The sequence below is a fragment of the Didymella exigua genome (assembly GCF_010094145.1).
Source record: "Didymella exigua CBS 183.55 unplaced genomic scaffold M421scaffold_3, whole genome shotgun sequence".
Taxonomy (NCBI): Eukaryota; Fungi; Ascomycota; class Dothideomycetes; order Pleosporales; family Didymellaceae; genus Didymella; species Didymella exigua.
In genome coordinates this window covers 746,351-772,672 of record NW_022984777.1, presented here as the reverse complement: position 1 = coordinate 772,672, position 26,322 = coordinate 746,351, and the positions used below count along the sequence as shown (strand labels likewise).

At 55.4% G+C, this 26,322-nt stretch overlaps 8 protein-coding genes across 8 annotated transcripts; 6 read left to right on the top strand and 2 right to left on the bottom strand.

Moving 5' to 3' along the window:
• Positions 1-515: 515 nt before the first annotated feature.
• M421DRAFT_98048 (uncharacterized protein) lies at positions 516-3,475 on the bottom strand (the record flags this gene model as incomplete). Its single annotated transcript, XM_033598575.1, has 5 exons — positions 516-530; positions 2,105-2,688; positions 2,719-2,887; positions 2,980-3,134; positions 3,184-3,475. The coding sequence occupies 5 exons, from the start codon at positions 3,473-3,475 to the stop codon at positions 516-518; spliced, it is 1,215 nt and encodes a 404-aa protein (XP_033453089.1).
• Positions 3,476-4,785: 1,310 nt separating this feature from the next.
• M421DRAFT_98047 (uncharacterized protein) lies at positions 4,786-7,477 on the top strand (the record flags this gene model as incomplete). Its single annotated transcript, XM_033598574.1, has 2 exons — positions 4,786-5,208; positions 5,261-7,477. 2 exons carry the CDS (start codon positions 4,786-4,788, stop codon positions 7,475-7,477), a joined length of 2,640 nt encoding a protein of 879 aa, XP_033453088.1.
• Positions 7,478-12,202: 4,725 nt separating this feature from the next.
• On the top strand, positions 12,203-15,701 carry M421DRAFT_416444 (uncharacterized protein). Its single transcript, XM_033591074.1, has 3 exons — positions 12,203-13,007; positions 13,058-13,233; positions 13,281-15,701. The coding sequence occupies exons 1-3, from the start codon at positions 12,530-12,532 to the stop codon at positions 15,480-15,482; spliced, it is 2,856 nt and encodes a 951-aa protein (XP_033453087.1). The 5' UTR covers positions 12,203-12,529; the 3' UTR covers positions 15,483-15,701.
• Positions 15,702-15,917: 216 nt separating this feature from the next.
• Positions 15,918-17,711, bottom strand: M421DRAFT_416443 (sarcosine oxidase). The gene is made up of 2 exons (XM_033591073.1): positions 17,379-17,711; positions 15,918-17,278 (listed from the first exon to the last, which is right to left on the bottom strand). The coding sequence occupies exons 1-2, from the start codon at positions 17,535-17,537 to the stop codon at positions 16,109-16,111; spliced, it is 1,329 nt and encodes a 442-aa protein (XP_033453086.1). The 5' UTR covers positions 17,538-17,711; the 3' UTR covers positions 15,918-16,108.
• A 110-nt stretch (positions 17,712-17,821) lies between these two features.
• Positions 17,822-18,931, top strand: M421DRAFT_53227 (methyltransferase OMS1 mitochondrial precursor; the record flags this gene model as incomplete). Its single annotated transcript, XM_033595092.1, has 1 exon — positions 17,822-18,931. The coding sequence occupies one exon, from the start codon at positions 17,822-17,824 to the stop codon at positions 18,929-18,931; it is 1,110 nt and encodes a 369-aa protein (XP_033453085.1).
• A 2,448-nt stretch (positions 18,932-21,379) lies between these two features.
• Positions 21,380-22,659, top strand: M421DRAFT_54044 (uncharacterized protein; the record flags this gene model as incomplete). Its single annotated transcript, XM_033595177.1, has 2 exons — positions 21,380-21,789; positions 21,852-22,659. 2 exons carry the CDS (start codon positions 21,380-21,382, stop codon positions 22,657-22,659), a joined length of 1,218 nt encoding a protein of 405 aa, XP_033453084.1.
• A 502-nt stretch (positions 22,660-23,161) lies between these two features.
• Positions 23,162-23,595, top strand: M421DRAFT_250706 (uncharacterized protein). Its single transcript, XM_033588603.1, has one exon. It carries the CDS (start codon positions 23,280-23,282, stop codon positions 23,538-23,540), a length of 261 nt encoding a protein of 86 aa, XP_033453083.1. The 5' UTR covers positions 23,162-23,279; the 3' UTR covers positions 23,541-23,595.
• Positions 23,596-24,276: 681 nt separating this feature from the next.
• M421DRAFT_53667 (uncharacterized protein) lies at positions 24,277-26,290 on the top strand (the record flags this gene model as incomplete). The annotated part of the gene is made up of 2 exons (XM_033595140.1): positions 24,277-25,524; positions 25,601-26,290. 2 exons carry the CDS (start codon positions 24,277-24,279, stop codon positions 26,288-26,290), a joined length of 1,938 nt encoding a protein of 645 aa, XP_033453082.1.
• Positions 26,291-26,322: the final 32 nt, after the last annotated feature.

The following is a 26,322-nucleotide window of genomic DNA, read 5'->3' as shown; positions in this document are numbered from 1 at the left end:
CTATGGCATTGATGCTGGGAACTAAGTGTTCGTGAAGTGTGGGTTCGATGGAATGCCGTGTGGGTTGCATAAGGCTGCACACATACTTTTACTTCATCGTGGATTTCGGGCAGCCATGACTGCCGCGAGCCAGGGTGAGAAGGAATGAGCGATCCAATCGTAGGGCACGCAGGCAGCGACTCCTTTGAAGGGTGCATATACAGATGCCGAAGCTTGGGCCTGTAAACGTGATGTCAATAGCGTTTGGCGGGCAGATGTAGTAATCATCGTCAGAGGAATGTGTCATGCGTAGTACGAGTATCTGCTGTCAGCAAGCCCTAAGACGGGCATCCGGGTCGCGACCTCATAATGTCTAGTGTGCTGATATCCCTGTGAGCGGCTGCATCCTGCCGGTCAGACACGATCGTGCGTTCGATGTAAGGGCTTCTGCTTTGTACGTGTTCGTGGCTACAAAGGGACGCTGTGTGGCTGTGATGCGGTTTCCAGATGTGGTGACTCCTAAACTGTCCGGTCATTTACGCTACATCGACCTGTGCCCGTAAGCAGCACCTCCAAATCGCAACAAATGCACGTCAGCATGCATGTTGAGGTATCGTTTCATTCAGGAGCAAGTCCCAGTTCGTTGATTTCCTGGTTATCATGTCTCCTCGCATATCCTCCCCAGTCACGGCACCTCGCAGCACCGGACTAACGCATCCATGCCCTCATGATGACCATGTGAAAAGCCGATCCATTCGTGAAGAACTCCGGAACCGAAGGAAAATGCCACGCGCTACTTTTCCCCAACGCGACCGTTTATCGCAGGCGGCGGGCCTCGCGCTCGGACTCGAGAAGGCAGAGGATGTCGTTCTCACGGACTGAGCATAATTAGTATATATGTTGCTGGCGGAGAAGGGGAGGTTGCGTACCAGCGCCCTTGACGTTGCGGATGATGGAGCGGGTCTGGTCGTCCATGAATTCGACACGGCACTGGGTGACACCACCACGGGAGCCTATGTGGCTGTTAGCCTGAATTTCTGGGCATGTCTTGTATCCCGAGGCCTGCGCCGTGCAGCAGTGCCGCCGTGCAACTGCCTCCGCTTCTTCCTCCTGCGCGGCCTCAGTGCGGGGATCGCGTACCGGTACGGCCAAGGACACGAGTGACCTTGACGAGCTTGACGGGGGCCTTAGCGGTATCCATTGTGTGAGATGATGTGTTCGACGGGAGACGGTCGTTCGGTGTGGATTTGCGCGACGGGGTGAGGGTGAGCTGGCTGTTGGTCAAGAAATTCGTGCCCGAGTCGAATATTCGCTAACTGTGCGGTGGGCCCGTGCCTGCCGTTAGTGTGTGGTCGCGCCTGCCCCTTGGCTCAAGAGTCACGTGAGATTACCTCTCCAGAACTTCGCTTGCACGTTCCATAGACAAGGGCTTCAAAGCTCGAACTTCACTGTGTGTGCAGCTGCTCGTCAGTCTTCTGTTTGTCAGGTTGAAACCCCTTGTCAGAAAGGATGTATGTGTGTGGCTCGCAGAGAGTCTCTACGAAGGTAGCGGAAGCCGCCTTGGCCGCGATCCACACATGCATCGCAAACCTTCCACATTAGGCAATTGACCTCACAGAAATGCTGTTCACTACGTAGAGGCGCGGCTAAGGATATGGCACGGTATTGAGAGATGATACAGATTGGTTCGAGTTAGGTCAAGTGATCATAGGTATTTCATGGAGTATCAGTGGTGACTTTCCGCCGCAGCGACAGATTCCTTGGCCGTCCATCAAACTTCAGTCGAGGTATCGTAGGGCTTGGGCGGGAGACCTCATTCGAGGGGCTACGCCTTTTGTCTGCCTTCTTTGTTGATGTCGACCGAGGCTCCTTTGATCGCAACCGCGGCCTTCTCGACGAAGCATCATGAGCTCTGCGCCTCACAGAAGTCACCAGCCTTCTTACTGACCTTCGCCTGTGCTCAGTAATAGGCCGTGTTGAGGGAGAAGACGCATCACCGTCGATCACTTCCGTCTCGGCCTCTTCGACTTCTTCCTCTTCTTCCTGCTCATCGACTTCGGACTCGCTCTGGCGGATGGTCAACAAGGTGACCTCGACGCAAGGTCTTGCTCAAGATCTCTCGTACCTCAAATGGTAGCGGAAACGAATCCCTCACTCGCTGCAGCCAAGTTTCACTTGCACCGAAAGCAGGGTCCATCAAGTAGTTGTGTTCGGTCCCCTCGACTACCTGACTTCTGTACTTGTAGCTGTTGCGACTCGGCAGATATGACGCATACAGATCTTCTGTTTTGCAGGGTTCGGCTGTCCATTGATGTGACATCCAGCAGCTGTCAAACCACATTTTGCCTTTCTCGCCGACCATAGCGTCTGTCTGCGCATGGAATGTGTCGACTGTCCACATCCTGCAAACACCGTCTATACAACCCTCTTCATCGATCATTTTCGATATCAAAGGCACGGCATAGTCGAAGTCCGACCAGAAGACACTGGACGAGCACCAGGTAACAGAGCGAGGCTTCCGCAGGAACAGCTGTACGTCCGCCTTGATCCCATCCATACACTCGGCGAACAGGAATGCAGTGATGTGTCTGCGGAGTTCCTCAACCACAAGATCGTCATCCAGTGACAGCTCGGCTGGCTCTTCGTGTGAGAACAGTGAAGTCCCTCGTGTTCGCTTGCTCAATGTCGTTGGTGTCAACGGTATGGGAGCTGGTGCCGATCCTGAAGGCGGGTTTGAGCTCGAACGGTGCATAGAATCTCGTATACCTTGCACGAAGCCGCCGCTGAGCCCAGCTAGAGGGGTGACGTTGTCGTTCACGAATTTCACAATCGATACAAATTTGCCGACAATAGGTGCAGGGAGTAAGTCGGTCGCTCGTAGTTGTGAAATCTTGGAATGTGAGTGATGCTAGGGAAAGTGCTGTCAGTATACGTTTCTCAACAATTTGTGATCTAGGCCTTTTGTGCTCAGTGCTCTCCCGGATCCTGCCAGGTACGTACAACCCAAGGAGCAAAGAAGCAAACATAGGGCGTTTCCGGGTGCAGCAAGCATGGGTAGGTGAGCATTGTGTTTATCAGGTAGATGTCGCCGCCACTGTGACTCGCGAGAGAGACGTGAGTAATGTTTAGATGAGCCAGCAGTAATGGCACCATTTCTGCGTCTGTCAGCATGGCACGTGCAATGGATACTTGGCCACGACCAACCGAGCCAAGTTTGTATTCGCTTCTCCAGGTCCACGGGCTGACTGCCTCCAATCCCGGGTCTGTCTGGGTGGATGATTCTGACGTTGTACGCCTTGGCCAATTGATCAAGAGGCGAGTAGCAAAATCGAGAGCCCATCAGCGCGCCACAGAAGAGGACGACCGCATTGCTCTTAGACTCGCCGTAGTCCGCATATGAAACTCTATATGGTGCACATCTGCCTGTCTCAGGATTTGGTGGAAGAACGTAGCTCTTGTGGAAACGGATGTCGCAGAGAAAGTCGAGAACAGACATGATAGGTAAGGAAGACGCCAGAAAGCCACCGTTCGTAGTGCTGGTGACGAGAAGACGACAACGCGGTGAAGAAATGTGTAGGGATGAGTTACCTGAGGTCGAGTGACGACAGGCGCGAAACGTGTGTTCCAGCGGTACGGCATAGGAAACGATGACGGGTGCAGACTGCAAGAAGGCAATCACGGCTATCTCGACGGGAGGAGAGAGCCCTTGAAGGAAAGTTGACCTTGACACGATCTCATGAACTGTTACCTCGACGCTCTGGCCATCGACATGATCGTCCTAGATGCCAAATCCGTCTGCTGGTCCTTGCGCCATCGCAATTGCCGCAACAACGGTGGCTGGATGGAAGTCATCAATTGCACTTTTGGAGCGGTAGAGACTGTGAGACTGAGTAGGTCTAGATGCTCGACCACTGAGAGTTGTCTGATACGCACAAGCTCACACCTGTGCGGCCTCTCCAGATGCTGACAGTCGACCGATGAGAGCCCCGCGTGGGTGGGGTATTTTGAGCTCGCGTGTCGTTCGCTCTGCTTAGCGGAGTCTCGTGCCGAACCAGGGACGAATGACCCTGCCAGGGCAGTGACCGAGGCCGTGCCAGGGAGGTCGTGAGCGGTCGTGTGCGTAATTTTGTAATGTGAGACGTTTCCTGGAGTCGTGTGCGGCGTCTTATCTTGGCCAAGGCATGACAAGCTCACAGCTCGATTCCACCTAGTGGCTGACTGCAGCCCGCGTCGTTTGTCTCATAACCGCAACCTTCACAACTTAGAGTGTGCGCGACAACACAGTGAATGCTGTCCTGGCATGTGAGATCGCGCGCAACGCTCAGATTCCCCACACCGAGTTGAGTCGGCCCGCCATATATCTCGTTTCCGATCCCCAAACCTTGGAAGCCTCCGTGCAGAGCCAGTGAACGTCATCCCGCCAGCATCCCCTCAACACAGTCTTGCAAGCTCCCGCGAGTGCCTTTGTCTGCTGCATGAGCCTCCCGTAGCCCGCGACTACCTAGAGCAGTAGCCGCCCACCTCAGACTCTTTTTTGTGTTCGGTGAGGAAACTACGATTGCGACCAACCCCTGTTGGGCTGCATCTTGTGACGCCTGCTATCTCCCAGCACCACCACCACGCCGCCCCAAACCCACTCGCTAATCGCGCCGCGAACGACGTTATCCTAGTGCGCACAGATTGCGACATCCTACAATCCGCCCTTTGGGCATCACTGGCCTCTCTGGTAACAACTCCGGCGCGTCCCGTCTGACGACCACACTCGATCCGTATTGCTACCTCTGAGTATCCTACACCGACTTCAACATGGGCAACAGTCAGGGTAAAGAAGCGCAAAATCCCTCGAGGGGCGGCCACGTACGTCGATCGAGCGCCCAAGCGTCGGCCACATCGCCCACGAGCGCGTCGGGTCCCAGCGGATCGTCACACGAGAGATCAGGAAGTGGTGTAGGGCTGTACAGTGCCAGGAGTGGGAGAGGGAGCAGACATGATCTGTCTTTCCTCGGCATTGGCGGTAGCGGCAACGCAGAGCGCGACCCTGCTTTGGAGCCACGGCGCGAGACGAAGGCTGAGCGAGAGGCCCGCAAGCTGGAGAAGGAGCGCGCGCTGAGGGCACAGGAGCGCGAACGCAGCATAAAGGAAGAGGGGGTCGATGGAGCTTTCTTGGTCACACTGGGCACATACACTGGGCCTGAGGACTTCAGTAAACCAGTGGTGCGCCAACTGCAGGTTTGCGCAACCCAACAACCGCGATTCTCTGACCCAGACTGACAACATGCAGATTGAGCGACGCCTGGCTCCATTCTGGAAGGGCCTCGATGACCATTCTGATACCTGGACCGAGCACCAGCTCGTGGCTGTCGCGAACAGTCTCCCACTGCCTGCTCCTGATGAGATCCCACCAGAAGACCCGCCTCGACCCGCCAACCACCTCAGCCCGCAGTGGAACCCTCGCTCTTCCGACTCCAATATCAACAACCTCACAGTCCCCATGGGCGCTCGCTCAATGTCGCAGAACTCGGACCGTTCGAGCACCCTCTCGCCCTCGCATCCTGCCTTTTCTCTCCCATCCCCTACCTCCCCGATCGCCCAAAACGCCACGAACACTAGTTCATCGTCTCCATTCTTCCGCGGACGAGCCAAGACCTTAGCTTCCCTTGCCGGCGGTTCCCGCAATGCTTCACAGACCGAGATGGCCCATCAAGAACTGCAGCTACCCAAGGATCCATACGTCAACGGACAGAGAGTGGAAGTCTTTCTGTACAAAAACGCATCGGAATGCCCCATCTGCTTCCTGTACTACCCGCCATACCTCAACAAGACTAGATGCTGCGACCAGCCTATCTGCTCGGAGTGCTTTGTACAGATCAAGCGTCCTGACCCGCACCCTCCTGAGCATCATGGAGAAGAACCACCTCCGAGCGAGGAGCAGCAAGAGGAGATCCAGCTGGTGTCAGAACCTGCAGCTTGTCCGTTTTGTGTACAGCCAGAGTTTGGTGTCACCTACGAACCTCCACCCTTCAGGCGGGGATTGATCTACGCACATCAGAGTCAGGGCATGCACAGCGCGACCTCTGCAATGTCCTCTACAGCTTCTGTCAATTCCTCGGGTGTCACATCTCCTGGAGGGAGGAGGAGGGCCACATCGCTTGCGGTGAACGACAAGACGGTCATCACAACAGACATGGTGCGACCTGATTGGGCAAAGAAGCTGGCAGACGCTAAGTCGCATGCTCTGCGAAGAGCAGCTGCAGCAACAGCCTTGCATAATGCTGCTTACATGATGGGCAATATTCAGCAACAGGAGGCCCGAGGATTTAGTCTCGGCAGACGGCGACGGAACATGTTCGGCACAGATAGTGGTGCGAGCAGCGGGCAAGGTACTCCTCGAAGGGAAGGCGAAGCATCGTCTGGTCGTGGAGAAAGTTCTGGCGACTTGTTCTCTGGAAGGAACAGTTCGAGGCGTGGAGGAGGCAACAGACTTGACGATCTTGAGGAGCTGATGATGATGGAAGCTATTCGCCTGAGTCTGGCAGCAGAAGAGGAGCGCAAGAGAAAGGACGACAAAGAAGCTGCCAAAGAAGCTAAGAAGGAAGAGAAGAAGAAAGCCAAGGAGAGTAAGAAGGTCGCGAAAGCGCAACGCAATATTGGGAGTGGCTTCCACCCTGTCAACGTCGACGGTCCGAACGACAGTGCGAGTAGTTCGTCCGCAGCAGGCAAGGGCAAGGCAGTGGATAGGTCAGGTGGCTCTGTTGGCTTCGACCCCACGAGCGAGCCGATCTCAACTATCAACACGCCGTCCTCGAAAGAGTCTTTGAAAGAAGACGCACAGAAGCATCTAAAGGACAGCCGGGCCCATATTCAAGGGAGCAGCTCGAGCAATTTGGCACCGTCTGATGTTCTGCAGCAAGGAGACTCGCCGTCACACCGATCAGTCCTACGCAACTTGTCGAACGACTCCTCGTCTGCCTCATCTTACTCTGAGTCAGTCCAGGAGGCGGCGCGCGATGGCAGCCAGACCAACCTCGCGCCTGGATCTTCATACGAGCCAAGTCCTAGCGCGTCAGGTCTCAACCTTAGCCGAGACGAGACGCCGCCCGGGGCTTTGTCTAGCACTGAGCCCATGTTCAATTTCAGTGCCCTCCAGGAAACTCTCAGCCATGAAGATGACAAGACTGAGTATGGCGCTCAGTTCATCGAGGACGTAGCTGAGTCGAAGCCTGCTTTTGCACAAACTCCGATCAATCTCGACGGCGCAGGGCCGTCCTCAAGTCCAGTCCCTGAGTTTTCGGAGTCTGCAGAGCCTCTGGCAGAGAGCACGGTCACACTGAAGGCTTCCGACTACTCAAGCGCTTCGAAGACCGACGTCGATGACGATGAGATCGAGCCCGCACCACCAGTTCGGCCTCTGTCGGGAAATCACGCCTACGATCAAAAACATATTGGGGAGGTTGGGATGCTAGACCACAACCGTCTGAGCCATCAAGCCACCCAGTAAACAGTCCTTTACTTGCTCATCTCCTATATCTTATCACACTGCATTTCAAACCGGCGTTAATGGGGCAACAGACAAGCGGTTGGTGTACTCATCGGCGGTCTTTTCATCGCGCTCGGCATTGTTGTGGCCGTGCTTGCCATCATCATTCTGGAGTTGGCACTTTTCATCTCGATTATCTCTTTTCTTCTGTTTGGGGTGCTTTTGAGCGGCTGACCGGCGTGTGGAATCGTCGGTTTCGGCTGCGACTGGCACGCATGCTGTCATGTATAGATGAATGGGCGAGATATACAACAGGCTCAGTGAGATAGTGTTGAATTGAAACTACAATGAAGGCCGAAGTTGATCGGCATCTACAAATGCAACACGCTACATTCGCGTGAGCGCTCACCAGCAGATACTACACTAACAAGGAGTGTCGTCTGAAAAGGCTTCCCGCAAGCTTTGTCCGATGCATCGAGATTTCTCGATACCGCTGGTGCCTTGAGTGTACCTCGCAGGCCTGATTCACCCACGTGCATATCGCACGCACAGATACACGTGGGCACCTCTCTTCCTAGCTCAATCCCATACTGGCCTGGACTCCTTACTCAAGCGACTTGAAGGACAGGCGTGGGTAGTTCAAGGCAGACTTGTGACCTTATGAGGGTCTCGTAGGGCGCGGGACGGACGCACTGCCCTCCAACTACCAGTCATTCGGTAGCCGTATCTCGCTGTGTTCAGACGCTGGTGCCAACAGATCGCAGGGTAGTTGGTCAGCCCATTCGAGCTACCACCGAGCTCATCAAGCAACAGCGAAACTGCTCGGAGCATGTGGTGGGCGTTGTTAACCGCGAGTCTGCCTCGGATTCGGCACCGTGTTCTTTGCGACACCATCTTCGAGCATCGTCTTGGTGGTCTTGGTATGTTCTTGTCTGCGATCATAGCTGACGGTGTGATGTTCTCATCCGGATAGCTCAAAACATCTTGCTCCGGAAATCCTTGTATAGCAGCACCGCAGCGGGCTGCTGCTTAGCAAACAGCTGGCTCATGACATCCATTGAGGTGCGCAGCATTACAACGGGGCGTCCCGGACTGAACAAGTCGAGCAGCGTGAGCACCCAGCAGGTTAACTGGACGAAGAGGAGGATCGCGATGCAGGTACGGAAGGCGTCTGTTTTGGCCATTCTGAGGGTCGTGGGCATTTTTGAGGATGTGGTATGAGTAGGACTTGATTGATGTGAGATATGTACTGGTTGAGAATCTCTTGATATGAATTCGAAGTGGACACGGGGAATATGGGGTCATGGCACAGCTCAAATGACCACTTTAATATGTGTAGGGATTGCCATGTCGTCCCACGATTCACCTTAATTAAGAATATAGCCGCCGCCTGAGAGCTGTCGCGAACAATTTTCTCCACAACCCTACATAAAGCGGTCACACTCCCAGCCTTGCGCAGCAATTAGCGACCAGAATCACGTTAGGTCTGTTGCACGTGGCAGGATTTCTGTACGGGTATGCATCGTGATGGAGTCGCGGGCGTGCGGCGGTGTGAATCGTGTGTTGTTCTGGGGTCGGCTGCTTTCCGCGGATCGAACTAGCGCGGATCAGGTTAGATGCGAGGCTAGGTGAGGCTGGGAGAACGTCTGGATGCGCGGTGATCTTTGCAACTCCGATGGTGTTGTGTGATGGCGCGTTTGGTAAGACGCAAGAACGGAGCTTGGCATGATAATTTGCAAGTGCTGAGGACCTGAAACATGGCTGATTGTGTTTAGGAAGGACCCTAAGCGGAAAGCCTAAAGGTTCAGTCTCCAACTAGGCTTTTCCACCCAGAGGTCTACGATTGTCTCTCGGAACCCGAAGATGGGGTGAGACCGAATGTTGCTTTTTGTGTTTAGATGCTAGCACGTGTGGTGATCAAAGCTGGCCACTGTGTGGGCAGTACGGCATGTATCCACTTTCTTACTCTGCTGATGGCCTCCAGCACAATGACTAGGACTCTTGTACATCTGCGGTAGATGAGATTAGTCATACAAGCTTCCCAAATATTTCAAATGACTTGAGAGAATGTATGGAGCAAGTTCGAATGCGAGAGGTCGTGATATGGCACGGCATCATGGCACTGTGGTCGACTAACGCTTCACAATCGCGAAACGCTGATGAGTGTTAATGTTTAAACTTTCGATACCTTTGGCAATGGCTTCACTGAGCGGACCGCATGTTCGGGCCACCAAGACTACCGAATTCCGCAGGAGTATGAGAGAGCAAGGCGTACTCGACCTGAGAGTAGCACTATGCTCGATGCAGCCATTTTGGAATAAGTTTGCCAAATACCGGGTTTCACAGATAGACACATATGTGCAAAATCTCGAAATACCTATCGAACAGGTTAGCCATCTGTATCTGTAAATTCCCTGTTATCGTTGATTGAAATGTTCGTTCAAACCTTGAGAGTGAAGTCTCTAGAATTTGGTAGGTACGCCGGCTCACGAGCACAGTGGCTGTTGAACAAGCCAGCCGCTACACCACCGCACAGCTGAGCTCTGTCAATGCATCGACGCATCACCGACTTACCGCCTGTTACCCATACTGATCACGACACAGGTACAGGCTATCTCACACCGACAGCTAAACGTAGCGTCGAGATCAATGACCTCCGCCGTGGCTTGTCCTCAGCGGTACCGCGACAGCGGAAACGATCCAATCAAGGACCAGCTAGAGCTTGGTCCTGAGAACACAATGGTTGCTCATCCAAGAACGTATCGTTGAGGTCCACGAATAGTTTGCGGATGCTGCTTACGCTGTTGCTCCTCGAGCAGAAGCTAAAGGGCGTGAGAGAAACAGAAGGCTCCGTGCATGGGCCTTGACTGCAGTCGTGGTTATGACACTACTGGGCGTCATATCACTGCCAGTATCAGGCCTATTAGTAATCTTGTAGTCAATCCTACAAGCAGCTGAGGTCGACCTTGCCTAGAGTGTTTACATCTCGCTCGTCGGTGCCCCCCTTCATCATCTTGCCAGTGACCTACAGCACGTCATTGTACATTGGAAAGAGCCAGACGAGAATGAAGCACACAAATTTGAGTGGAGGGATGACTTCAGTGATGACATCGTTTCGAAGACATGCCACTCTCACAACGACCACCGGCGCGGGTTGTGATTTTGAAGACGCGGAAGTTGGTCAGCCTTCTCTGAATCTTGTGCGAATCGTGTGATTTTCTGAGACTGTGCTATCTGCCGTGATAGCTGATCTCCTCAGCATGGCAAAAGACAGGGTCGTGTGCTGCGGGAGATGCGCTGTAGATCGTTACCGAGTATTCTTGATGGCGCATCCGCTAAAGAACACAGGATTTCGATACGATGTGGATGTATCTCCTGCATAAATGGCATGCGTAGGTAAATCCTAGTTGAAGATGATCAGGCAGTCCGCGTCAATGAGTCGTAACAGAAACTTGGAGTTGCGTCTCATCTGTTAGTGCTTTTGAAACACATTGTAGAGCTTGTCTCAGGACGACCATCTGGATGGCTCCAAGAGGCCTCAACGCCGCCGCGGGCTGCAAGATACTCAACGACACCGACAACAGCACTCTGGCTGCGTATGCCGTGACGTTCGCACCGTGGCCTTCTTAGGTCTAATGTCCTCGGAGTGGGATCATGTGGAGAGGTAGTGGGGACACATGAAGAAGGGGCCCTAGGAATTTGATCGCTGCTCAAAAGAGAAATGGCGTTCGTGTGTTGCTCTAAGCTCGCTTTCATCGTCAGCGAGATGTATCAATAGCCCTGCTGTCGTCATTAGGACGATTGCACTTGCGATGCAGACTTTTGGTGGTACGGCTGTGCCTGCCGCAAATAGAACTGCCAGAAATCGCGATTTCCCCTTTTGGTTGGCGACGTGCGTACGCCACGCTTTCTCCTGCCGGTCCGGGAGTGGGAGTACGCGGCGCCACCGAAAATTGAACGCCCCAACGGCGACCGAAAGTGCGCAGCGCAGAGACCGAGCGCATGGCCGACCATGCAAGGCCTTCTGAGCATTGGGTGCCTAGCGGTTTGATCTGTGGCAATTTCGTGGCGCCGACTCATGTGCCACAGGGTGAGGCCTTGTGGTCTGTTCGCTGCCTCATATCGAAGCCTGAAGGTTTCAGACAAGCTCATCGTGAGTGGAGGTGTTTACAGGATCGATCACAGATCCCGCACCATGAACGCGTGACACATCAAGGCGGTGGATGTCTTCTCCCGCATTGATACAGGCGCATCGCTGTGGAGCAGAGGACACATCGATTCCCCACTGCCCGAGAGCAGGTCCCAGCACTGCGTCCAGCAGCAAAACCTTATCGATAAGTGCCTCTCTGGGAGCAAGTCCAGATCGGATGCACATCAGGGATCGTCATCTACTTGCGATGCTTCGCATTTTGTTGGGTCAAAATTGTGTCTGCTGCACAAATTCAAGGTTTTCAGGTAGACAAACTGTCAGGGGAGCAATAATGGCGCCTTTCGTAATCATTCGCGCTCCACGCGCAGCCTGAATTCTGGACTTGAGGCGAGGCGGCTCATCGATCAGCGACGTAGGCGTTCCCCTTCAAGTTTGGCGACGCAAGCCAGGATCACCATGATTCGCTTGAACGGTAATTAGCGCGTTTGAGCCGGCTGCAGTTCTGCAGGGGAGAGAAGCCACCGCCCAGGGTCTGGGGACCAACGATGCGGTGCTTTTGAAAGCACTTGTCCTCCTGAATAAATTCTCTGCTTCACCCCGTATCTCGCGTACTCACGTTGCGCACTGTACATATCGTGTGTCTGGGGAGCTGGATCCTCGTTTCTTTATTTCCTTGTTTCCTAAGGCACGCTGCGAATCGTCGGCCGGTCCTCGCTTCAAGACCGCCTCGTTCGTCATAAGGCCATATTCATACTGTACTTTTGTACCACCGCCTCCAATCGCATCGTGCTCGACGCACATTCCACCGCAGCTCTCCCTTCCATTCTTTTCGGTCACAGCTGCTTGAGGGTTTCACTCTGCTCAGCAACACTCGCTCACGCGGTGAAGGCAACGCCTGCAACGACCGCTTATAGATTTCACTCATGCCAACACATTCTGCGCGGTCACCTTCGCAGAGGTCGTTCCGTCTTTCCAGCCACGGCTTCCAGCCACTTAACGCGGTCAGAGACGACGACAACATGGCCCACAATGGCAACGACATCCCACTGCAGACTGTAGTCAGTCACACACCGTCGCCCACATCAGATGAGAAGCAGTCAGAGAAGAGCGGCATGTTCCATGGCATATCTACAAGAGGACGTAGGCAGCGGGTGCCAATTGACGAGAGGACGGGTGCGCCGCTGCCTCCTCGTGAGGCCGGGCAGGAAAAGACCGCTCTCAACAAGATGGGTCGCCTCTACACCAAAATTCTCAACTTCAGCATTGTCACTCGTTATATGATCTACGTTGCACCAGTTGCTCTTCTCTTGGCCATTCCTATCATTTTGTCGCAAACAAAGACCATCACTGGAGAAATTGGTGGTACTGATCAGAGGAGATTCTGGATCTGGATTGAGATCAGTAAGTTTACGCAATAGATCCCCTCGTGCTTTTGCTAATAAATTGATCAGTCTGGCTCAGTTTCTGGGTTATGAAGATCGTCGCTCACTTCCTTCCTAATGTATTCGAATTCCTCATCGGTGTCGTCAGTCCCGGAGTCAAGAAGTACGCTCTGCTTCTCCGCGCAATTGAGAAGCCTCTGTCCTTCGTGTTCTGGATGATTGTCAATCAGGCTACATTCCCTGGAGTGAGTGGCATACTGTGTTTCTGTGACTCGTGCTGACAATTTTGTAGCTTGTCGTCGTAACCCAAAAGTATAAGGACACCCACAAAACTGACCCGACTCCAGCATGGTACCCGAAGATGCAATCCGTGCTTCTTGCCTTACTGGTCTGCACTGTTATTATCCTCGCTGAGCGCGTCTTGATCCAGTTGATCAGTATCAGCTACCACCGCAAACAATTCGATCAGAAGATCCAGGAGTCGAAGCGCAGTATCTACCTTCTGGGTATCCTTTACGATGCATCTCGAGCACTGTTCCCAGCCTACTGCAACGAGTTTGCCGAGGAAGACTACACTATCCAGGAAACACTCATCGATCTCATTCCAGGCAGCAAGAAGGGCACTACCAAGAAGGGTCGCTCTGGCACACGAACTCCTATGCGTCTCGTCCGGGAAGTTGGTCGCGATGCTGGACGTATTGGTGACAAGATTACTTCCGTTTTCGGCAACATCGCATCTGAAATCACCGGCAAGAAGGTCTTCGACGTCAACTCTGCGCATTCCATTGTTCTCACTGCTCTCGAAAGGAATCGCTCAGCTGAGGCTTTGGCCAAACGTATCTGGATGTCTTTCGTTGTCGAGGGCAAGAATGAGCTCTACGAAGAAGATTTAGTCGAGGTCATGGGTCCTGGACGCTCACAGGAAGCCGAGGAATGTTTTGGATCGCTCGACCGCGACGGCAACGGCGATATCAGTTTGGACGAGATGATCCTCACCGTCGCTGAAATTGCAAGGCAGCGCAAAGCTATTAACAGTAGTATGCACGATGTCGATGCTGCTATCGGCGCGCTCGACGGCCTGCTGTTCACCATCGTCTTTATCGTCTGTATCTTTGTGTTCGTCGCCTTCCTCAGCCCCAGTTTCGTCTCCACACTGACTACGTCGGCCACCGCTCTTCTGTCTCTGTCCTTCGTCTTCGCTACTACTGCTTCGGAGATTCTCGGTTCCTGCATATTCTTGTTCGCCAAGCACCCCTACGACATTGGCGATCGCGTCGACATCACCTCCGAGCAGCTTACCGTCGAGCACATCGCACTACTCTACACGGTTTTCAAGCGTGTTGCAAATGGCAAGACGGTTCAAATTCCCAACATCGTGTTGAACTCGCTCTGGGTAGAGAACATCACTCGAAGCAGGGCCATGCGCGAGCAGGTTTCCGTTTTCTGCGACTTCGGCACTTCTTTCGAGGACATCCACCTTCTCAAGCTTGAGATGCAACACTTCCTCCGTGATCCTGCCAACAGCCGCGAGTTCCATCCTGATACCGATATCGAGGTTGTCAGCATTGCTGAGATGAACAAGCTTGAGCTTCGTGTTGAGATCCGCCACAAAACGAACTGGTCAAACGAGTCTCTGCGCGCATCTCGTCGATCGAAGTTCATGTGTGCCTTGGTCGTTGCCCTGCGCAAGGTCCCTATCAACGGTCCTGGAGGTGGAGATGCTGCATTGGGCTCGGCTTCCAAGCCAACATGGTCTGTTTCCGTTCCACCCGCCGAGGCACGTGAGGCGTACGAGGCGTACAAGATGGACGCCGACAAGGCACGCATGGTACCTTTGAATAATTCCGAGGACCCCAATGATAAGGGCAAGTCCACTGGCAATGACTACCTTGGTGTTGGTGTTCAGAGCGAGAGTTTCGCGATTAGCTCCTTGACCAACCGCAGGCCGGGAGTGGACACAGTTCGCGACGACACCTGGAACGCTCGTGACGATATTAGCACCCTTGGTCGACCCAGCACCGATGCTCGACCTGATCTCGATGAGGTTAAGAGCTTGCTGCACAAGGCTAGCACAGCTGGCAAGCGCAAGGGCGGCGCCACGCTGTCGCCGTACGCGACTCGGCCGTCGACTGACTTCAACCGCCCGCCACCACTTCCTCTTGCGGTGAACCCATCGCAGTCAGGCTACAGCAATCAGTACGCCTCTCCACCACAACCCCTCCAGCCAACACAGTCTATGCACCGCACCACAGCGCCTGGATCGCCAACCTCGATCTCGACCGGCCAGATCGAAGAGTACCAGTTCCAGAAAATGGTCCCACCGCCAAGGTCGAACAGCCGACCACGTGCGCATATGACAGCGGAAGAGCGCGAGCGTGAGCAGGAAGACGAGGGCAGGTCACCCTACGGCGCAGCGGGACCAAGTGGCTCGAACAACCCCTACAGGCCGCAGAGTCCACCTGCGGAGCGCTTCCAGAACTACAAGCGCGAGTAAGGTGAAGCTTGAATTTGTTTCTTAGGTTATTAGCGATGCATGGCACGAATTTCCTTCCTGTCCCCCATCATTCCGGATGTGGCTCAGGAGGCTGCCCGGGTTCTAGACATGGAGCCCAACAAAATAGCATTGGAGTGCGCTATATTCGCGCTGGGTGTTCCTGTAGAATAGTATGCCCGTCGAGGCTACACTGAAATGGAATATTCGAAGTTTTCGAAATGCACATGCTATGCTGTGATGCTGAGGGCCCTCATCTTTTCTAATGAAGCACTTTCAATGTGTGGCGAGTAATTCGGTGTGGGACTGCGTCGGAAATCTGGAGATTCGATCCATACTGGAGACCAACCTGGTATCCTGCAAACTGTTACAAACAATGCTGAAGCTAGCAACATATGTCTGCTGATACTCACGATTGGACAAGTCAAATAGCGGTGCTCAAGTGAAATAACTTCATTCGCAGAAATCCGACACTTGACTGTGATAGAAACAATGCGCCGAGCTGTGATGATCGCTAACACATGCACCGACCTTTGGTCTACAACGCAATACAATGCTCTCCAACATCTCCTCTACAACGTGCAACAGCACACCACCCTTGGATGCGACCCACGAAAAACTCAACAAGCCTACAACCTCGCCTTACTCTTTGCCGTCTCCTCGGCAAGCACCAACCCCACCGGCCCGCCCCGCGACCCATCACCGGGCCACTTGTCCTCATCCAACCGCTCTTGAGGCCACTCCCACTTGCCCACAAAGTCCTTCGGCGTGCGGCCCATGACGCACTCCAGAATACTATCGCCAATGACGGGCAGGAACTTAAAGCCATGCCCGCTCCCGCCTGTCGCGACAAACAGGCCCTTGTACTTGGGGTGGTAGTCGATGAGGAAGTCGCCGGCGCGCGTGTCCGTGTACCAGCAGATCTTGCTCTTGGTGAAGGGCCGGCTGGGCACGGAGATAGACGGGTGGACGGCAGTGAGGAAGTTGCGGAGGTCGCGCTGGCCTTCTTCGGGGACGGCCTGGTGCGGGTCGTCGACTGCCGTGTATGGTAGGCTCGTGGTGATGGTGGCGTGAGGGTCGGAGCTCTCCGGGTGCGGTATTGTGGTCGGGTTGGTGTAGCCGTGGCCGTGGCGGGCGACTTTGAGGAGGTTGTTCGAGGGCGGGATGATGAACAGACCATGGCTGAGATTCAGGATGGTGGGGTTGTTGCCTAGGCGCTTCTGCTCCTCGTCGCTGATGGGCATGTAGCAGATGACCTGGCCGGTGGCTTTGCAGATTCCGCGAAGGTCGATGAGGGACGCTGTCCAGGCGCCGGCGGCCAGGATGGTGAGGTCTGCAGTGAGTTGTGTGCCGTCGCTGAGACGCACGCCCGAGACGGTGTTTGTGTGGTGGTCGATGAGGAGCTTCTTGACGCCGTTGACGACAAAGTTGACGCGGTTCATCTTCTCGACCTTCTCGCGCAGCCAGATCATGGCGCCCTCTGCGTTGGCCCAGCCAGAGCTCCAGTTCACGTATCCCGTGCTGCCGTTACCCCAGGCGTCGTTGCCCTCGAGGCCTGCGGCTCGGCCAATCTCCTCAGGCGAGTTGGTGACTTCGATCCGGTCTGTACCGATCCTGCGGACGTTGTCCAGCGCGGTCTGCACGTATTTCTGTTCCTTGCCCCATGCCGTCAGCGCGAGGCCGGTTTCGTGGTACTCGTCGGGTGCAAAGTCAGTGCGCCATCGGTCCTGTGCAATGTTTGCAAGGCGGTTGTACGGCGCAGAAGCGTAGTCGGGGCGGATGATGCGCGAAGTGTCGACCTGCAATGCTATGGTCAGTGGTGCTTCCTATTTGGGACGTGTGGCGTTGCGCGGTCGCGTGCGAGGCCGTGTGGTGCATGATGCAAGCAGATTGACATACGCTGGAGCCATCAGGTGTCGGGAACGTCTGGCGATCTACAACCGTGATCGAGGTGTATGTGAACTCGGGATTCCTACAGAGCGCCCATGCTGTGGAGAGACCAAAGGCACCGCTTCCGACAATGATAACAGACTTTGGGACCTTGGGAGGGGAAGACATTGCACAGCACAACTCTCAAAGACGCACAAGCGGCAACGGAGAATTGCAAAGTCAACTGTAGGGTCAATTCAGCCAAGTCTACACTGTGGAGTCTTGCTGGACAAATTTCAAGGAGTGGATTGACTCCGACTCCGAAGTCGTCGCCGGCAAAGGGCGGTTGACAGGGTGAGCCTCGTGGTGTGGCGCCGTCTGGAGCACGGACGACCCGAGAATCTGGATAGCTTCCATCTCGAACATTGCCAGGCAACCTGTACACTGAGCAATCAATACGCGGAAAACTCACTATGGCGAAAATACCGAAGCCGCCACGGGCATTGCCTACAACGAAAGCAGTGCCGGTCAGACGCGCGCTGCCTCTGAACAGACGAGCTCCGACCCAATCGCCATACGACCTGTCGAAACCAAATCCCAAGCAAACACCAGAGGAGGCGATCCGAAAGGTCTGGGCTGCACGACCGAAGTTGAAGGACCTACAGAGACTCTCAGACGAGCAATTGGCATCAGAACAACACCAGGCGAAGCTGCGGAGGTGGAGACAATGGCCCATGTTTGGAGTCGGGCTGGTCGCCTTCGGACTGGGAATGTACGGCGTGATGATGTACGTCTCGTTGACGCGCCATGTCGACACCAAGGACCTGCCAGCGGATCTCACAGATCGCTTCGACAAGGAAGCTGAGGGCTACGACGAGAAGGTAGATACCTCCGAAATGCTGCTCCTGCTCTCGTCGAAGCGCAAGAAGCTGGCCAAGCTGGCGCGAGGACATGTGCTGGAAGTTGCCGTAGGGACGGGCAGGAACATAGCATACTACAACACGAAGCAATGCGCGACCGTAACATTGCTCGACAGCAGCGCGCCCATGCTGGAGGTCGCGCGGCGGAAGTGGAACGACACACACAAGGAGTACTTCAGCCGGGTCTTCTTCAAGCGGCAATCCGCTCTGGACCCCATCACGCCGCCATTTGACGCCCAAGACGGCTACGACACGGTGATTGAGACAATGGGCCTCTGCTCGACGCCGGAGCCCGTGAAGCTGCTGCAGAACATCGAGGCATGCACCAACGAGGACGGACAGATATTGCTTCTGGAGCACGGCAAGTCGCATTACGATTGGCTCAACGGTTTGCTGGACAAGACTGCACCGGCCCACGCCGACGAGCACGGGTGTTGGTGGAACAAGGACATTGGGAAGATCGTGGAGGACAGCGGACTTGAAGTTGTGAACATCAAAAGGTACAACTTCGGCACGACATGGTGGTTAGAGCTGAAGCCTCGGAAGGGTCTGCGGAAGAAGATAGCCGACGTTGCGACGGCAGCTGCAAAGGGTGAGCAGCGGCTTGTGCCGCAGACCGAGTCCGCGGTGACACAAAAACCGTGGTGGTCGCTGTGGAGATGAGATGTCGTCTTTGCTGTGTCACCCCCGCCGCATCCGCGACGTAAGAGATGCGGGTGGCCTGAAGACAACCGCAATGCGATGAATCGCATCTGGGAAGACGGGGGCCTGGCTGTAGGATTAGAGCTCCCGATGCAGCGCTTGCTCGTTGCTGGCGTGGTAGTCGACGGTGAATCGACGTACACGAGGCAGGTTCCGCTGCGAGGAGGGGCTGGTCTGAGGATTTTACCGAGCGTTGGGTACAAAGCAAGTCAAGCGAGTTCCCTGAGCTGAGGTTCGCCGTCGACGAATACGGCAATAAAACCATTCTACCCAAATGCGGTCGGCGAGTCGTCCAAGGTTTGGACAGTACTTATCGATAGCGTGCGCGTCAGGCTCCAAGCTGATGATGCGACGAAGAGCTCACAGCTCGTGATCAGCGCGATGCCGAGTGCCTCCTGGCGCTGATAATACTGATATGCATCGCGCGCTGCTGTGTCTGCGAATGCTGCAGCAAACACAGTAACCACCGCTCTTTGCGACATTGCATCAAGATCGCGGTGAGCGGACGCAGCTTCCCGATTCTTCCCAAGTTCCACTTCGTCTGGGGGAGCGGCAGCGCTTCCAGGCGTTGCTTAGCCCACCAGCCAAAAGTCCGGCGCGACCTGCAACCTGCTGCCCCACACATTGACGATGCGTGGGCAATCGGCCCTGTCTAGACCCATTTGGGTGAACTGCATTGCACACGGTGCAAGTCCCCTGCCAATCACCGGGACGCGGTGGAACGTCGCGTGCGTCACAGAAGAAGCGATTTGGGTGGATTCCTTTGAAACAGCAAACCCAGAAGGTCGTCTCGTATTGCGCAGTACAAGCAAGCCTCTTTGGCCGACCGCCTGGAGGTGTTCAAAGCAGTGATGCATTGATTGAATTGGCCCCGCTGCGACTGGTCGGCGAAAAACATCATATCATCCGGGAAGAAAAAATTCTCGAATTCTTCAAACATTTAGCTGACCGCTCAAGGAACATCCCTACACAGTGGATGAGGCTAAGCCATGCAGCCAGCGGTTTCAGGCTAGACCTGTGCAGGCCGCTGGGAAAATGATATGCACGAAGCTTCAGATCTTGGGAGGTGCGCAGCCACTCGCGTGAAGGCCGTTTGCGCACTTTGCTGCACGGGTAGGGGAGGGGAAGGGAGGCGGTCAGCTCAGCGACAGCAACTGAAGGCCCGCCCTGGTGCAGTTCTGATGCAGACGGCATGCAGGCGGCAAGGATTTGCACATGTTTTGGCGAGCATCACAGAAGGAGGTGAGGGCGCTCTAAAGATGCCCGACGTCTGGTTGCGCTGGGACTGGACAGCAACCGTCGCCTAGGACGACCTGTCCACTGCAAGGATGGCTCTCGTGTCGCACTGTGGGTGCCCGCAGATCTGAGTAGGTACGTAGTACGTACCATGACCAGCGGCACTCCACATGCTTCCGCGGTGCTTCTGTTGGTGAACAAAGAAAGGAAAGCTGGCTCCCTAACGTCTGTAAGCAACTCGGAGTTGGCTTGCCGTGAGTGGCCGCTCACCACGCGCGAGACATTAGATGCGGCGCCCGACGAGGCCATCTCTCTGAAGAGGCGCGGGTGTGACCTGCACGCAGCCATCTGGCAGCCACGGCGTGGATAGCAGCAGCAGCAGCAGCGCACTCTAGCCCCTGGCAGTTCAGCGCCAGCAAGCTAGCAGCGCAAGAAACGGCTCCAAAAGGAAGCCAAAAGGGCTCTAAAGTTAGCATGCTGTCATAAGCCTGGCGGACCGAAAGCAACATCCCTGAAGTCGCCCGTACACTTTCACCCTACGTCGACGCACGGCTTCACTAGGCAGCCTAGTCGCACTTTCTTCACCAGCGCTCCACCTACCCTCCGTTCCTTCCTTTCATCGCACCCCTCCCCCTCTCATCTCCCCTCGAACTCTCTCAGGGACAGTTCATCTGTTCAACACACTTGCATTCCTTCTGCGCTGTGACATTTGTGGTGTTGTTGTTTGCGAACTTCGCTGTCTCGCTCTACCACCGCTGAATTGCTGTTGCTAGACTGTGCTTGAGGCAACCAGTCGCCGCCGCCCAGCCACGCACCGCAACCACTGCTCAGGAGGCGTGCGTCGTCAGAAGAGTGCTGCCGGACTGCAACTTCACGGCCCCCATCGCCCGTCGCCCTTATTCACCTTAATTCTCCCCCTTCGCCACCCTATCACCATCTCCGCTGTGGTGCAGGCAGCAGCGTCGCACGCTACCTTGCATACTCGCCGTCGCAGCCAGTCACGTACAGCTTGCGCCTTGGTCGTGCATTCCGCGAGCCAATCGTCATCCCTGGCATCGCGCAGCAACAACACTTTCTGCTGCGTTTTGTCTCCAGCCTCAATAATTTACCTGTTTCCCTGAGGCCTCGCTTTCCATCCCTCTCCGCGACTCTGCATCGTCGCCGACACACAAAATGGGCTACAACACACGCCGGAAATCTCTCTCGCTGCCATCCCTGGGCATAGCAATTCCTGGAGGGCCTCGGTCTGCGCGCTCACCGCCTTCGACCGCCGACATGCAGCAACCCGCGAAGAAGCAGAAGCGCTCCCACTCGGGATCCAGCACATCCTTGCTCACATCGCCGTCGAATACGCTACCCCTGCGCGCCTTTGATGAGCAGCGACCGAAGAGTTCAGGGCGCGTGGCAGACACCCCGCCACCCTCACCAGGGGGCGAGTCTGGACAGGCCAAGGTCGACACAGAGGGCATCGATGACGAGATCGTCGTTGGCGTCATTGAGCAGCTCGAGAAGACCGGAAACCGTCCTCACCTGCTCAAGGAGCTCGCGACAGTGCTGTCGCCCATTATTCCCATTGTCGAGAGGTATGTACCAAAATTAACCCTCCCTGCGACAAGTCCCAAACCAACCATACTGACGTCTGCAGCTCTGCAAACCCTGCCGCTATCATTTCCTCGCGATTGGCTACCTACCTCAAGCGCAACTGGACCGCGCTCGCGAGATGTCCTCTGGACAAGAAGCTTGTCGGCACCCACCCCAAGCGCGTCTACTACTTTCTCACCACCACACCCCACCAGCCAATTCCGGCAGATGCCTCGAGCAGCGCAGTCATGCTGCGCATCGTTACACCATCACTGTCATCAGGTGTCTCCGAGGAAGAGGATATGGATGCGCGCGCGAGAGCCCGCATGTCTCCCTCGCCGGAGCTGGACCTGTCTGACTACGATGAGAGCGGCAGCGCGGATCCTTTCTCAAGCCAAGTGCACCCTCCTACAATCGCAAACATCTCCCACAACCGCCGTGCGCAATCTCCTCCCCTCGAGAAGGAGGAGCGCGAGTTCACACTGACCGCGTCGTCCCTGCAACAGGAGCGGAAACGGGCAGAGGCCGAGCGCGAGCGTTCTGCGAGCATGTCTGCTGAACCCACACAAAGCTCCGACGTCAGCATGGATGACGTTGCCCAGTCGATCGAAGAGACAGAAGAGCTTGCTGCGCGCAAGAACTCAGAAGCTGCTGCTGCTCTGTTCGGCCACATGGCGAGCTCTTCCTTCGACTTCTCGGTTGACAGCCCTGCGTTGAAGTCGCAAGCATTTCAACTGGAGATGCCCCTGCCAATGTTCAAACCCCACGAGGTAAAACTCGAGATCGCCGACATTGACTGGAGCTGGTCAGATATGCGGAGCCCCGAACACATTGAGCTCGACGAGCTCGAGGAGATGTTCGGCGGCTATTAGGCCATCCGCGACCACAACACCATCTATTCCAGCACACGATTTTGACGATTTTCTTATCCGTCATCCGTCTCATCTATGGGCTACATTTTTATTATTTCTTTCCACCTAGTCATTTCCACTTTCTCACCTTCTATTTCGCAGGCGTCTTGTTTAGTAGAGGATATCTACATCAGTCGTTTGCGGTGCATCATACGCTCTAGCTGTTGGCACACAGCAACGGAGTTCAGTGGAGGCGCCCCACCTGCCACGTGGGAGTCCTTAGGATACTGTATGATAGTTGTCGTGTTCGAGTGTATGGGTTTGACTGGATATGTCACGCTTACTCTGAGGCACGGGTTGTTACTCGGCGCATGTATGTTTATCATGGATTTATGTCTCGCGGGCTGCCGCGACGAGTTTGCGGATAAGATTCACGCACAAGGAAGATATGGACCATCTAGATAAAAGTCGTCTCCAAATTGGAAAAACAATTGATACCTTCATATCGACATTGCTTTGATCCTCTTGATCCGCCTGCTCCGCTGTTCTTCACTGCGAAGGTCGCTAGGGTATTTTCTGCACTGTTAGATGGGTCTTCTCCACATCTCCACAAGAGGTCTTCGCCTGTTGCGCTCGACTGCATGACGCAAAAAAGTCACCTCTGCATGCTGCTCTGGGTCCTCACCGGCTGTTTTTACTGGAGCCCAAGCTTGAGCCGCGAATCGTGCCTGATGGCCGGGCGATCCCATGCGGATACGGGAACGCGCTTGGCGAGTGCGGAAGTCCTGGAGATGGCGGTCAGTCTCGGTATGGAGCAGCTCTGCCAGCTGTCCGCGCAGCTTCACTTTGTGTCGTGTTGGATAGTGGGGTACAGCCAGCGCAGCATTTGCAAAACTTCGTGACTGCATGATTCCATGATGTGACTCTCATCAGAACTACTGTTCTTCGCACCGTGACACAGACTTGGAATTGCGAACAAGAGTTCGCATGAGGAGGTTGGGAAACCGAGCGCTCAGATCAGCAAGCGAGTCCAATGCTCGGGCGCCGCCAGCCAGCTTATTTGCAGAAAAGACAGCCCAACCACGCATGTAAGAGCGCGCATGCGCAGTCGGTCTTTCCTTGGTTCTGTTTCGCCCAAGGCGTATGCAAGAGTGACAAGTGAGATTGGCGAAGCGCACTCGACAACGTTGCTGCAGACACGCGGAGCTGCAGGGTCTCGCAAGGCCGGACGGGACTCGATATTCTGTATCCGACGACGATTGAGGGGGCCAACTAATTGACGACGCCACGCCTTTAAAAGAGTTGGACTTTGGGGCATTAGAGCGGCACAGCGCGTTCGCATTGAGCACGCATTATCGGACTTTCTCAGCATAGTCACGACTTTGATCAGCTCGCTGCTGCAGACGCAACCAACAACGACTGCAGGCTTGCGCACCAAGCGCGGCATCACCGGACTGCAAGTCAGCCACCAGCCTTCCTGGCCCTTCTCCACAGGACTTTCGGCCACACCCGCGCGTGGCTCAATCAACTAACGTGGCCTCCTCAAGCAGCGACTCGGAGTCGGGCTACGAGCCCTCGTCTCCGACCAGTGCCTCTTCCAGCTTCACGCCCAAGCGAAGGCACAGGAAGAGTCTCGAGATGTCGGTCGCGCCGTCGCGAGCAAGAAGCCGGAGTCGGGCGCCTAGCATGCGGGCACCTCCTCCAGGACCGATTGTTGTCGATGGTCAACTGTTGTCGAGTCCGCGGACACCGATTGTGGTCGACATGCCAGTCCGGTCCATCAGTCGAGCGAGGAGCATCGGTGCCAGGAGTGTGAGGAGTCGACATGGACCGGTCATGGACACGCCAGGACTGAGTGGGGGGAGAGGCATGTTCAAGAGACTCATCGTTGCGTGTGACGGGACATGGCTGAACTCGGACGACGGAGAGAAAAATGGTGACCTTGCCATTCCAAGTAATGTCACTCGGATATCTCGCGCCATAAAGTCAGTCAGTCAAGACGGCATCCCGCAAATCGTAAACTACACGTCCGGCGTAGGAACAGAAGGCGGACCACTGTACAAACTCATCTCCGGCACCACCGGAAAAGGCGTCCCAGAAAATGTCCGCGAAGCATACGCATTTCTGGCCAACAACTACCATCATGGCGACGAAATCTTCCTCATCGGCTTCTCGCGCGGCGCATTCACAGCGCGTAGCATCGCAGGCTTGATAGGCGAGATCGGCCTGCTCACCAAGAAGGGCCTGAACGACTTGCCGGAAGTATACGAGGACTGCCAGCACAGACGAGACCCGAGCTACGTGCCCAAACACCCAGACATCCCGTTCCCACGCAAGCCCAGCGCCAGTGATCCCCGGTATGTCGATGAGCTGGAACGCCGCGGGTTGACGAGGCTGGATATCCCGATCAAAGCCATTGCGGTCTGGGATACGGTCGGCAGCCTCGGAATACCGAGGATTGGACTGCTACAACGCGCGAGGCTGCAGAACAAACAATCCCGTGCCACAACGTTCTACGACACGAAACTGAGTAATTGCGTGGAGAACGCGTTCCAGGCGCTCGCGCTCGACGAGAATAGATCTTCCTTTTCGCCAGCCGTGTGGGAGAAGCCTGAGGGCAATCGAACCACGCTGCGGCAAGTGTGGTTTCCAGGTGTGCATGCGAATGTAGGCGGTGGATATGATGACATGCAGCTTGCGAATATCACTCTCGCGTGGATGATGAGCCAGCTGGAGCCATTTCTGGAGATGCGGGAGGAGTTTTTGTTTGAGCAGGATACACTGAACGAGGACTACTACAAGGAGGTTGGGCAGGGAATTCGGCCGTGGAGTTTTGGGAAGATATATAATGAGCAGAAGGGCGTCATGGCTGTCGGGGGACGGACGGTATGTGGCTTCTCACTCCATCTCATCCTACTGTTCGCCTTTTTCGGGGTTGAGAGTGGCTTACTGATTAAAGCAGATCCGCACACCGGGCCAATACCACGCCGTCGACCCCTTCAGCGGCCGCACAACAGACCGGCCCTTGCGGCAAACAAACGAATACATCCACCCCTCCGTGCGGACACGCTTCCGTCTCCAAGGCCCCGGACAACTGGACCGCGGCGACTACGAGGCCCGCGCGCTGACCGACAGCTACAAGCTCACCGTCGACTACGGGCCCAACCGCGAGCGCGCCGGTGACCCCGAAATCTACTGGCGCATCAAGTGGCGGGACACGGACGCAGTGAAGATCCTCCCTGAAGCGCCACTCTGGCGGCTGGAGAGAGAACTCGCGCGGAAGGATCCAGACACGTATGACTACATTAAGCGGCCGCCACCCACGAAGACGCGCGACTCGAAACGTCGTAGCCAGAGGCCGATGAGTGCAGACATGAGCTCGAGAGTGCCGACGACGCCCGGCGGCGCGAGCGTGGCTAGCAAGAGGAGGAGAGACACGATGCGAGATCCCATGACGCCGCGCAGCACGTTTGCACTAGATGAGAAGGCGGACGCGCGTAGTGTGCGAAGAAGGAGCGTGGTAGAGCGGAACGGGAGAGCGAGAAGTAGGCCCAGGACCAGTGTGTATGATGGCGGTGAGACGGAGATTAGGGACAGTATGCCACATAGGAACGAGAAGGATAAAGCGTGGTGGGAGGGCCGGAAGAGGTGACAGCTATGGAGGAGGTAAGGTGGCGGCTTGAG